The following is a 10986-nucleotide window of genomic DNA, read 5'->3' as shown; positions in this document are numbered from 1 at the left end:
GCGGGGGACGGCAGCCACAGAACACCCACCCCCCTTCCCCGGCACCCCTCATTGCCCCATGAGGAAAACTGTGAGAGGCGGACGTTACGAAGGCGAGCCGCCGGCGAACAGGGGGGGTGGCCGTTGGCGGAGCGCGCGCGGGGCGCCGGCCGTTGGGCGAGCGGCGGCGGCCGGGGGGGGTGGGGGTTAGGGGTGGGGTGGGGTGGGCGCGCACCGCCCCGGAGCCCATAAAGCGCCGCCCGGCGAGCCCACGCCATGCATAGCTGGGCTGGGCGGCAGGAGAGCTGGGCTGAGCTAAGCTGAGGCGAGGCATCGCCATGAGGGAGATCGTGCACATCCAGGCGGGCCAGTGTGGAAACCAGATCGGGACCAAGGTGAGCCCTGAGGGGAGCCGAGGCCGCCCGCTGGCTGCGGAGCTGCTAAGCGCTTTGGCCGACGCTCCCGGCCGCTTACTCCGGGCCGTTTCGTCCCGCGGGGCTGGGTTGTCCCAGTCGGTCCCCCCACCGCCCTCCCGTGCCCTGGGGCGAGCCGCTGCCGAGAGGCGCTGGGAGCGCTGGGGCCGCGGGGCACGGCGCATCTCGCTTCTCCCCGTGACCATAAAAGGCTTTGCGAAGTACCGAAACCAAACGGGACTTTTTTTTTTTTTAATTATTTTTATGTTTAAACTGGCCAGGCTGTGGCTCAAAAGCGGGCAAGGGCGGCAGAAGTCCGAGCAGCCCCTTCCGAGTACCGAAACTCCGCAGCCCGTTCGGGTGTGGAGTTGGGCGGCCGCCGTTTGTCCGTTGGGTTTAAATCCTGGTGCCTGCCCAGCTCTGCTCGCAGCCCCGTCCAGTCCCGGGCAGGGAGGGGCGGCGGGCACGCCAGGAATCCGGCAGCTGCGGCCCGGCCGAGCCGCGGGACCGCCGCCCCGCCCGCCATGGAGCCGGGGCGCTGGGCAGGGCCCCCGATGCTCTGTAGAGGAGTTCCCAACCCGCTTCTCCTTTTCCTCCCTTAGTTTTGGGAAGTGATAAGTGATGAGCATGGCATTGACCCAGCCGGAGGTTATGTCGGTGACTCAGCGCTGCAGCTGGAAAGGATCAATGTCTACTATAATGAATCATCGTGTAAGTGTGGGATGGGGAGGGGTGCGGGAAAGAGGACTCCGTGGGAAGGGGCACAGAAATCTGGGAGTGAACGGGTCTGTGAAGCTGTATTACACATCTGGTCATGCTCCTCGCATGCCATCAGCCCCTCAGCTGATCCCAGATCACCCCATTATACACAGGAAAGCTTATCTACTTTCTTATAAACTGATAACTGGGTGTTACTTCCCCAGGCAGAGAGAAATGGCACAAGGGGCTGTCCTTTGGGTCTGAAGGTGGAGGTTTGTTTATTATTTAACACTACACTAGGCATTTTGTTTTCTAACATATGATTATTTCATCAGGTGTGTCTTATCAATTGCCCCAAATTAAACCATTGGTTATATGAGCTTGCATCTGTAGCACTCTGTCTCTCATTTCATAACAGAGAGGGTTGGGCCACAGGTCATAGAGAACTCAATGGTGAGTTTACCACCTGTAGGACCCAAGAAAGTCAGGTCTGTATTTTAAGCAGAATTGATTTGTTCCTATGGTGCTGGCTTTTTTCACTACCATGACTTCCTGTATAGGAAATACTTATAGATGTGCAATCTATATTTGACTAATAATATGAGACAAGGTATTTGTGTATTGAGCTATGACTGTGTTGGCTTATTTCAGAACACTAAGGGCATACTTACTTTTTATTGTAGCCCAGAAATTCGTACCAAGAGCAGTCTTGGTGGACTTGGAGCCGGGAACCATGGATAGTGTGCGATCTGGTCCTTTTGGTCAGCTCTTTCGGCCTGATAATTTCATCTTTGGTATGTGGATGTCACTTTTTAAAAAAACAAAACTACCCAACAGGTGTGTGATTAGCAAATGAATGGTCAAAATGCATTTAAGCTCCCTATTCCAAAATTATCATTAGTACTGAGAAATCCTAATAGCTTAACAATACAATTCCAGTTATTTGTAAGTCAGCTAAAAGATCCCATTAACTGAAAAAGTCATTCTTCTGTTAATCATTCCTTTAATTAGCAAGCTAATGAAAGTTTCCTATGGTATTCAGATAAAGTACACTTGCTTTCCATATATATGAACTGCAGAGAAATCCTAAGACTGCTTCTTTACAACAAAACGCATGGAAATTCTGCAGAAAATGGAGAGAAAAAAGACCTCAACCACAAACCAAACAGACTACTCTTCACTTGAATTCACATTAAATGCTTGAGCATGAAACTGTTTATAGGCTGTGTAATTCAACTTTTTCAGCAGATCCTTACAGTATAGTAAACAGTGGAGGAAGAACAACTGCAATATGGAAAACACTGTCATATATAGCCAGTTACTGCATTATTTTTTTGACCTAATGAGGAACAGTCTAAGAGCATGTGGGGAACTTCTGGTTTTGCAGTGCTCTTGCAGGGGGTTGGTTTTGCCTTCACTGTTTTACTTTGGACATATGTAGTACTTTCCATCTAAGATTAAAAATGTATATTACCAGGATTAAATTTCATAGCATCCTTATGAAGTACAGAAGCATTATTGGTACCTTTGCACTAAAGGAGAAACAGCATGTGAAAGTTAAGTGAGCCCCTCGTTGAAACAGGAAGCCTGAATGAAAGTTACCATGAGAACTCTCCTGTCCTTTTGGTTTCCAAATCTGTGCTAGCCACAAAACACATTTCCTCCTGCCAAGGCAAGCTTAGGTTGCAACTTAGTTTGGTATATTGCGTTAACATAAGGAAGGAACAATGCCAGGGACAGACAGAGAAAAGATAAACATTGTTTGGGTGGTATAAAACAAACTTAACTCTGGGTTGTTGCTGTTGAGGTGAGGAGTAAGAAGCCATACAAAGACTTAAGCCTTTGACTGAAAACTTTTAATGCTATTCAAATTGTTCTCCTGTATACTCCATGGCAGACATGTTAAAGGTATCTTTCAAAAGAATTTTAAGTTACAACATGTAGAAGTGAGCTTGGAGAAAAGCCATAGACATAGTCAGCTTTATGAAGTATGATTCTATATTCAGGTTTCTCCTTTCACTCCCTTTCTCTTTCATGGATCACAGAAGCCCTCTGAAAGTGAATTCACCTGACCTATGGAAATACCTGACCTGGAGCTTTACAGTTTGGCATACCACCAGTAAACGAGAGCAAAATCAATTCAGAGTGTCTTTAACAATAGTCGAGTTCACTGTACTCCCTTCCTGCCAAGCTAACAATGAACCAACAGCATGTGATCAACTTGTATGTGACAGAGGCCCCTGCCAGCATCAGGCACTGTCCTCCCAACCTGCTGAATACTGCAGAATGGCTGCCTGAGCGCTGAAGTAATGATCTTCTGTGTCAAAAGCTAACAAAGCGTTTTGTTTTCTCTTTCAAAAATCTGGCCTGGGCCCACAAAGGATTTTGTGGCAGAAGCTGGCAGTTCCATACTCATTGTACCCCAGGCTGTTAGGGCTTGTTCTGATGGAGATGTTTTCTGCCTCTCCTTGTATATATTTGCGTGTGCCCATGTCTCCATAGCAAGTAAGCATCTGCTGTCAATCAGGATTTCATTCACGTATGTTGAGTACATGATCACATGCTCCAGATAGATACAGTAATTTTAGCTCAGACTAGGAGATTGGGATGGGCACAAAATAATCCTTGTGCTTTAATGCTTGTGTTGACAAGTTAGTGATCTAAAAGGTGAAGAAGCGCAGGTGGAATGAACTTGCTGCACAAGAGCAGCAGGTCTCCTGGCCACCTAACAACATATGATTGCCCACCAGGAACTGCTGTGATCTCTTGTTAACCAGTTTTCATTTGCACATTTTTGCATTTGTCATTCTTTTCTGGTGTACACCCTTGCCAGCTTTGCTGCATAGATACCACCCCAATTTAAGTTTTCTGAACTGGTATGGGCAACCACAAAATGGCTGTTAGCTAGTCAAAGGAGCTGTCTTTCCCTCTCTAAATCATACCATGCGTTCTGCACCAAGGCTGTTCATGGTGGGCTGTTAGTGTGCAAGCTACTGATCTCTCTTCCTAGGTTTGTCTTTTGTTTAAAGCAGTGGGGAGAGGAAAGAAGTGAAAGATTGCAGAAAATAGTTGTGATTTTAGGGTTTAAAAATGAATTGACCACTAAACAAATGGCTTTTACACATGTGCAGTTCAACCTGAACATGTGTGATAACCCTACAATGTGTTGGAGAGAGAAGTGGTAGAAGGATCTGGAGGTATGAAGAGTGCAGATAAGTTGTGGGATAGCTTTGTGTAGCCTTCCTTTAGATCTCAGTAAATGCACAGTGAGAAGAGGCAGAATACTAGAGATGGGCTGCATATGATGCAGAGCTTCCAGTATTGGCAAAAGATCTGCCAACTCCTGCTTTTTGTGGACACAGGCTCATTTTCCACCTAGAGATTTAGTCCTGGTGGAATTTGATCACTTTTTGTGGTTGTCTAAGATTTTTCAGAGGTCTGGTAGGTACCTGATAAGTAGAGGGCATCCAGTGGGGTTTCACAGAATCGTGATCAAGATTTCCAGGTGTGTGGCAGCCTTGTCAGAGCAATGGCACCTCCGGACTGTACTGTATTGTCATGGGTAAGAAGTCTGGAGCTTCCATAGCTTGTTGTACATGTCCTGTGTGGTGGTGGTGGTGGTCTTAAAAGTTTGATAGAGCCGGTTGGTTTGGAAGTATCAGATTACTAGGCATATACGTGTGCACAGCAGTAAATTTCAAATGAAAATGTTGGAGACCCTAGGCAGATGGCTGACTGCTGGACAAACTGCAGTGTCACCAGAGGAGCAGCCGAGAGTTGTAGACTGGAGGAAAGCCATTAGTCTTGGTGTAGGCAGCTGCTGTTACAGTTAGGCTCAGCAGTTTAAATACAAAGGTCTTATTAGTGCAATAGAGACAGGTGGCATCTGGGAATTTGTGTGATTCAAACTAAAACTGAGGGAGTCTAGCACAGTGGAGGCCCCAAAGGAGGACATGGCCACCTCTGTATTAGGCGTTTTACCACCAGACTTAGTCTGTGAACTAATCAAAAGCAAGTAAAATCAGTCTCTATGGATTTCTTCTTTTTTTCCCCATGAAAATATATTTTCCACATTTGTGAGAGTAATTCCCATTCTCACCTTGTTCTTTGTTCCTATTTTCCATTCTATCCTATTCGCCATTCTCTCCTTATCTCACTGCCTCCTGAAAAAGGACAATACCATGTTTACACAAGGGGCAATCTGCAAAATAAAGTCCTAAACTCAGAATTTGGCTTTGTTAGGATCCTTCTACATCTTGGAGTGATATATGCTTGTTAGAGTGCAGCCTGATGTGCTGCCCTATGTGTAGTAGGGGATCTGCTCAGGCAGTCTGCAAATGGTTACAAGCATATTTAATTGTGGAAGGATATTATGCTGTGCTTTGCCCAGCTGGACAGGAAGTGCTGAGCTCCCTAGGTTCAAAGAAAGAAAAATATAGCTACATATAGAACAATGCATTAACTAACAAAATACATCATGAGGAAACTAAGCATTTATGCAGTGAAAATGAAGTGCATCATATTTAAACAATATCCCAGCAAGCAGTTTTCCTGATTCATGTTTGGCACCAGCACAGTGCACTGGGAATTGAAAGGAGACATGGTAATAGGAAGGAAGGGGAATGTTGTGGAGAACAACGCAGAAGCTGACAGCCCTATACCTAATTCTGAAACTATTGCTCTTTCTGAATACTACTCACAAGAGTTACCACTAAGTGAGTTCAGTGGCACAATGTATGTATGTAGTAGTCTGTGTGAGGAACGGGAGTATTACAAAACTTGTCTCCTTCTTATCTAAGTAATAACAAAATAGTGACATAGCAAAGGATTCAGATTGTCCATCTTAATAAATGGAGTGGCACATAAAAGGAAAATGGAAGCCTTGGGGAGAAAATAAAGGGCTTGTGAAACATCAGTGACACAATTTTGCAAGTTGCTTTGCAGATCCTGAAGAATAGTGAGTTTGTAGGGAAACTAGTAAAAGATAAAATGTGCTTAATAACTTCCAAATTTTTGAAATAACATTCTTGAAGCTTTTGTCGATCAACATTTTCATTCAGGCTAGGTAACCATGAATTAAAAAAAGCAATAGTTCTTTATATAACAAGTTAAATAGGACTTCTGAAGCCGAGCCTTATCCTTGAATGACAACAATGCCTCAGTGTCTCACAGGAACAGTCCAAGAACCTTTCATTTAGAAATGTGTATCTGTGATTTAGCTTTGTATACATCATGGTCCTTATAAACAGAAAGTATTTGAATATTAAACAATCATCTTGTGTTTATGGAATAAGCAGGATTGGGAGTGTGAAAGCTTTCAAAACAAGGAGTCAAGGCCATCTTTGCATTTATAGAAGGTTAAATACCAAAAAAGACACCAGGGATTTGAGGCGAAAGGAGACTATACAAAAAGCTTCTGTTGATACTTCCAAAGACATTTGTAGGCAAAACTGAAGAGCACAGTTATCTACCTGACAGATTTATAGCAGCTTTTGTTACAAATGTGAATCCATTTGACATGCAAATACCAAATGTTACCAATAATTTTGTATATTTTATTTCCCTATTTTGTGTTATTTTAGGACAAACTGGTGCAGGAAACAACTGGGCTAAAGGACACTATACAGAAGGGGCAGAGTTGGTTGACTCTGTACTTGATGTAGTAAGAAAAGAGTGCGAACACTGTGATTGCTTGCAAGGATTTCAGCTCACTCATTCCCTGGGAGGAGGGACAGGGTCTGGCATGGGAACCCTACTCATCAGCAAGATACGAGAGGAATATCCAGACAGGATAATGAATACCTTTAGTGTCATGCCCTCTCCAAAGGTTTCTGATACAGTGGTGGAGCCTTATAATGCTACGCTGTCGGTCCACCAACTGGTTGAAAATACAGATGAAACCTATTGCATTGACAACGAAGCTTTGTATGACATTTGCTTCCGCACCCTGAAGCTCACCACTCCAACATACGGCGATTTAAACCACTTGGTTTCTGCTACCATGAGTGGTGTAACTACATCCCTGCGTTTTCCAGGCCAACTAAATGCTGACCTCCGGAAGCTGGCAGTAAATATGGTCCCTTTTCCACGCCTTCACTTTTTCATGCCAGGCTTCGCTCCTTTGACAGCCCGAGGCAGCCAACAATACCGAGCACTCACCGTTCCAGAACTCACCCAGCAGATGTTTGATGCCAAAAATATGATGGCAGCCTGTGACCCAAGACATGGGCGATATTTGACAGTGGCTACCGTCTTCCGTGGTCCCATGTCCATGAAGGAGGTTGATGAGCAGATGCTGGCCATCCAGAACAAGAACAGCAGTTACTTTGTGGAGTGGATCCCAAACAATGTTAAGGTGGCTGTGTGTGATATACCTCCTCGTGGCCTCAAGATGGCTTCCACGTTCATTGGCAACAGTACTGCTATTCAAGAGCTCTTCAAAAGGATCTCAGAGCAGTTTTCGGCCATGTTCAGGAGAAAGGCCTTCCTCCACTGGTTCACAGGAGAAGGAATGGATGAAATGGAATTTACAGAAGCAGAAAGCAACATGAATGATCTGGTTTCAGAGTATCAGCAATACCAAGAAGCAACAGCAAATGATGGAGAGGAAGTGTTTGAAGATGATGAAGAAGAAATCAATGAATAAAAAAATTAGGTGGGCTATTTTCCAGGCCAAATTCTCAAATCTGGATTTCTAATAATTAGGCTTATAAATCTGTATTTAGGCTTCAAAACCAAAAAAAAGAGCATGAGTCTCAGGTGTTAGAGGTGCTCTCAAGGTCACTGAGGACATTCAGCATTTCTGGAAATCAGGTCATTTCTATTCATAAGACAATTGTAAGGCATTTAGTTCAGACTTTGGCCTAAGAGTCTGAACACAGAGATTGCTAGTTTGGGACTTTTTTTTTTTTTTTCCCAAAGTTTGTCGTCCCTGAGGTTGTACAAGAGAATACATAAAATAGGCATGAAAATCTACAAAATAGAGCTGCACCTTTTTCATCCAGTTATGAGTAAGAAAATCTTGTGGGTTTGAAGTATTCATTCTGTACTGAATGTACAATACTAAACTGCCAGGAACAAACTTATTGATAATAAAAAGAAGAAAAGTTTTTTAGCTATTCTGTACAGTAACTGTTAACAGTGATATTTGATTCCAGTCCTCTAAAAACAAAATAAAAAAGATTAGTATCCTCTCAAGCAAAAGTGTTTTGGGCAGTCAATGCTATATTAATATCCAGTGAGCTGCAGGCCAGAGGCTGGATTTATGCTATGTGACTTCATCACTTGCTGCTGAATAATCATAGATTCTATACATGAAATCTACCCATTTGTGATGTGTTCTTGAAGGGCCCTTGGGGTTTACAATGGCACCCCAATATCTTGCTGGTCCTGTGTCTTTCTGGCTGTGGCCAGTTACTGGTGCTATTCCTATCTCCATTCCACCTAGCCCGTATAGCTGAAATTCAAATACTCCACAGAACATGGTGGGAGAGCGCATGTTGGCTATGTGTCAATATATCTGACTACCTAGGTTTATGAGTTTACCACACCTATAGATGCTATAGATGTCTGTCTGAACAGATTAAGGTTAAAGTACAAATAAAAGTATTTATCCACAATATTCAAAACAGCTGGGAAAATGAAAGATGAACAACAGTTTATCTGCTTACACTAAAGCTAAAACAGAAAGGTCTCTCTCTTACCCAGCTGACTTGCTGCCTGAAGTAGCTGTTGGCCTTTTGCTCTTCATGCATGCTTTAGGTTTCTGCTCATATCAATTAAACAGCCCTTCTCCATTAGAGAACCTCTACCCGAGAACACTCTGTCTACATGGAGTCTTTTATTTAGGTCAGTTTCTAGGCAACAAAACAAGCAAACAAAGGAGAAACCCTCCGGAAATCCAAACTTTAAATGTTTCAGCAACTCTTTGCTCTTTTTCTTCTCGCCTTCAGAAGCACTTTCTTCGCAAAAGTGTTGCTGAATACTTAAAAAGACACTTTACAAACAGTGTAATTTCCAAAGATCCATTGCTCCTAACAAGATGATGTTAATATTTTATTAGTTTGGGTTTCAGGGAATAAGACTATTTCATAAATTGTATGAGCTGGGCACCTGTTAATCCCATAAGCTGTAAGCAGTAAGAAAGCCATGGGAAGCACAAATGTTTCCTGTTCCTCCGCAGTCAACCAACTGTAATAATCTTCCTTTTCTGACATAAAACTGAAACTTGTTTTAGTAACAGGTTTGGTGAACAATCCCTTTGGCTGCACTTCCTTTCAAATAATTTCCTGCTTTTTCCTTGGAAACCTCTCTTGAAATCTACTTGCTGAGTCCCACCTAGCTTTGTTCCTCTTTTCACATTCCTCACCTCTGTGTTTTTCATTTTCCCTCTAGTTTTTCAACCTAGTCTCTTGCACCTTTTCTTTCTTTGCCTACCCCGCCTTAATTTTCTCTCTGTTTTACTGCTTTGCACCTGGCCACAGAGAAATACGTAGGAGCAGGCTGCCAGGACAAGCCAGACCTAGGAAAGTCTAGAAGTGCAGCTCCCCATACCGCCCGGACACAAACACCTCTGCCAGCACTAGGAGGAGGGTGAAAAACCAGCAACCTACACCACTTGAAAACGGAGTGGGTGAGGTGTGCCATAGGAAGAAGGTGTGCTATCAGGACAGAAATAGGAATTGAACCTGATGGGCCACCTCCTTTGCAAAGTCGCTCTGGTCAAAAGCCAGCAAGGAATGGGGCAGACCCTCAGTTTACAGATGCAACCGCCCCTGCGCAGGCTACCCTAACCATGCCACTGTAGGCTTTTGATTTCTTTCTATCCTGAAATTACTTCTCTCCGTTTTTCCTCTTGTATTTGTATCTCCTTAGGAAAAGGTGGTCACTTCCAGGGTATAGGGCCAGGCTGGGAAAGAGGGTCTGAACCTGCTCCTTCTCCCAGCATTGGGAGGCACAGGGAACTCGGTGGCTGCATCCGTGCTCCACAAGCCCCTACTAGTTGTAGCAGCACTGCTCAATGTGTTTGCAATAAAAAATAATCTGGCCTCATTGGCAGCCACAGCACAGACTAAACTAAGTTTTCTTGATTTATGTTAAACCACCTTAAGTCTTAAATTTGTGAGTAGGAGGCGGCTAACAGTCCTCTTCAAAGCATTGGTTAAACATTTTTGGTTTTCTTTTCACATCTTTGTTTTGATTCGAAAATCCCAACATAGTCAACTTCTCCCACTTTTGGCACAAAATATTAAGGCTTTCAGAGGTAAGAATATACAAAGCAAGTTAAAATTCTCTAAAATCAGGGCAAAGGCACTTGACTTCTTTACGTTATCATACACTCATTAATTGCATGCTGCAACTAAGCAGGAGTGAAAGAGTGAAATTCAGAAGTAGACAGCATGAACAGGGAGTAAGAGAAAAAACATTTCTTGGAGAGGAGATGATTCTTTTACAGCCTGGTAGTGCCATCGTGAAGAGTTAGGTTAGGGTTTTTTTTTGGGGGGTGGGGTGGGGTGGTGGCTTTGGTTGTTTTTTTCCAAGTAAGGAATGAGGAAATGCAGAATTCTGACTAAGACACAAGCACACTTAGTCCTCTGCACTGGCTACAAATTGCCTATTCCAAACAAGAAGTGTTCAGCAAGATGGGGAGGGGGAATGGAACAAACAAGGCATTAATACAGAATACAAATAAGGTGCAGCACTAGACCACATGCACAGAAATCAGTCACTACTTTACCATGTGTGCAAGGTTTAAGTTTTATAAAACAAGTTTAGAATGATCTACTGCAATAGTAAACTTTGACTCCAATAATAAAGGAACTGAAGTTTAGTTTTATTCAGGATGCTTTCTTGTTTATCATTCATTCTACAACAACAGAGGCAATAGGGATACACA

The 10986-nt window shown here is 43.6% G+C and overlaps 1 protein-coding gene across 3 annotated transcripts; it reads left to right on the top strand.

Moving 5' to 3' along the window:
* On the top strand, nucleotides 1-8280 carry TUBB6 (tubulin beta 6 class V). 3 transcript variants are annotated; one of them, XM_082478989.1, is made up of 4 exons: nucleotides 1-92; nucleotides 995-1103; nucleotides 1775-1885; nucleotides 6674-8280. In XM_082478989.1, the coding sequence occupies exons 3-4, from the start codon at nucleotides 1825-1827 to the stop codon at nucleotides 7735-7737; spliced, it is 1125 nt and encodes a 374-aa protein (XP_082335115.1). In that variant the 5' UTR covers nucleotides 1-92; nucleotides 995-1103; nucleotides 1775-1824; the 3' UTR covers nucleotides 7738-8280. The 3 variants fall into 3 exon arrangements, with proteins under 3 accessions (XP_082335115.1, XP_082335114.1, XP_082335116.1); XM_082478988.1 differs by lacking the exon at nucleotides 1-92 and adding an exon at nucleotides 277-374; XM_082478990.1 differs by lacking the exons at nucleotides 1-92; nucleotides 1775-1885 and having other exon boundaries at nucleotides 1045-1103.
* The last annotated feature ends 2706 nt before the right edge of the window (nucleotides 8281-10986 follow it).

The sequence above is a fragment of the Vanellus vanellus genome, assembly GCF_965231255.1.
Source record: "Vanellus vanellus genome assembly, chromosome: 2".
NCBI classification, from domain to species: domain Eukaryota; kingdom Metazoa; phylum Chordata; class Aves; order Charadriiformes; family Charadriidae; genus Vanellus; species Vanellus vanellus.
Note: the sequence above shows the minus strand (reverse complement) of the source record. Positions and strands in the feature narration are given on the sequence as shown.

Bases quoted from the DNA above. Each gene is read 5' to 3' on its own strand.
- TUBB6 (XM_082478988.1), top strand. From the start codon at position 318: ATGAGGGAGATCGTGCACATCCAGGCGGGCCAGTGTGGAAACCAGATC. The intron at 375-994 runs GTGAGCCCTGAG...TTCCTCCCTTAG, and splicing joins GAAACCAGATCGGGACCAAG to TTTTGGGAAGTGATAAGTGA. The intron at 1,886-6,673 runs GTATGTGGATGT...GTGTTATTTTAG, and splicing joins GCCTGATAATTTCATCTTTG to GACAAACTGGTGCAGGAAAC.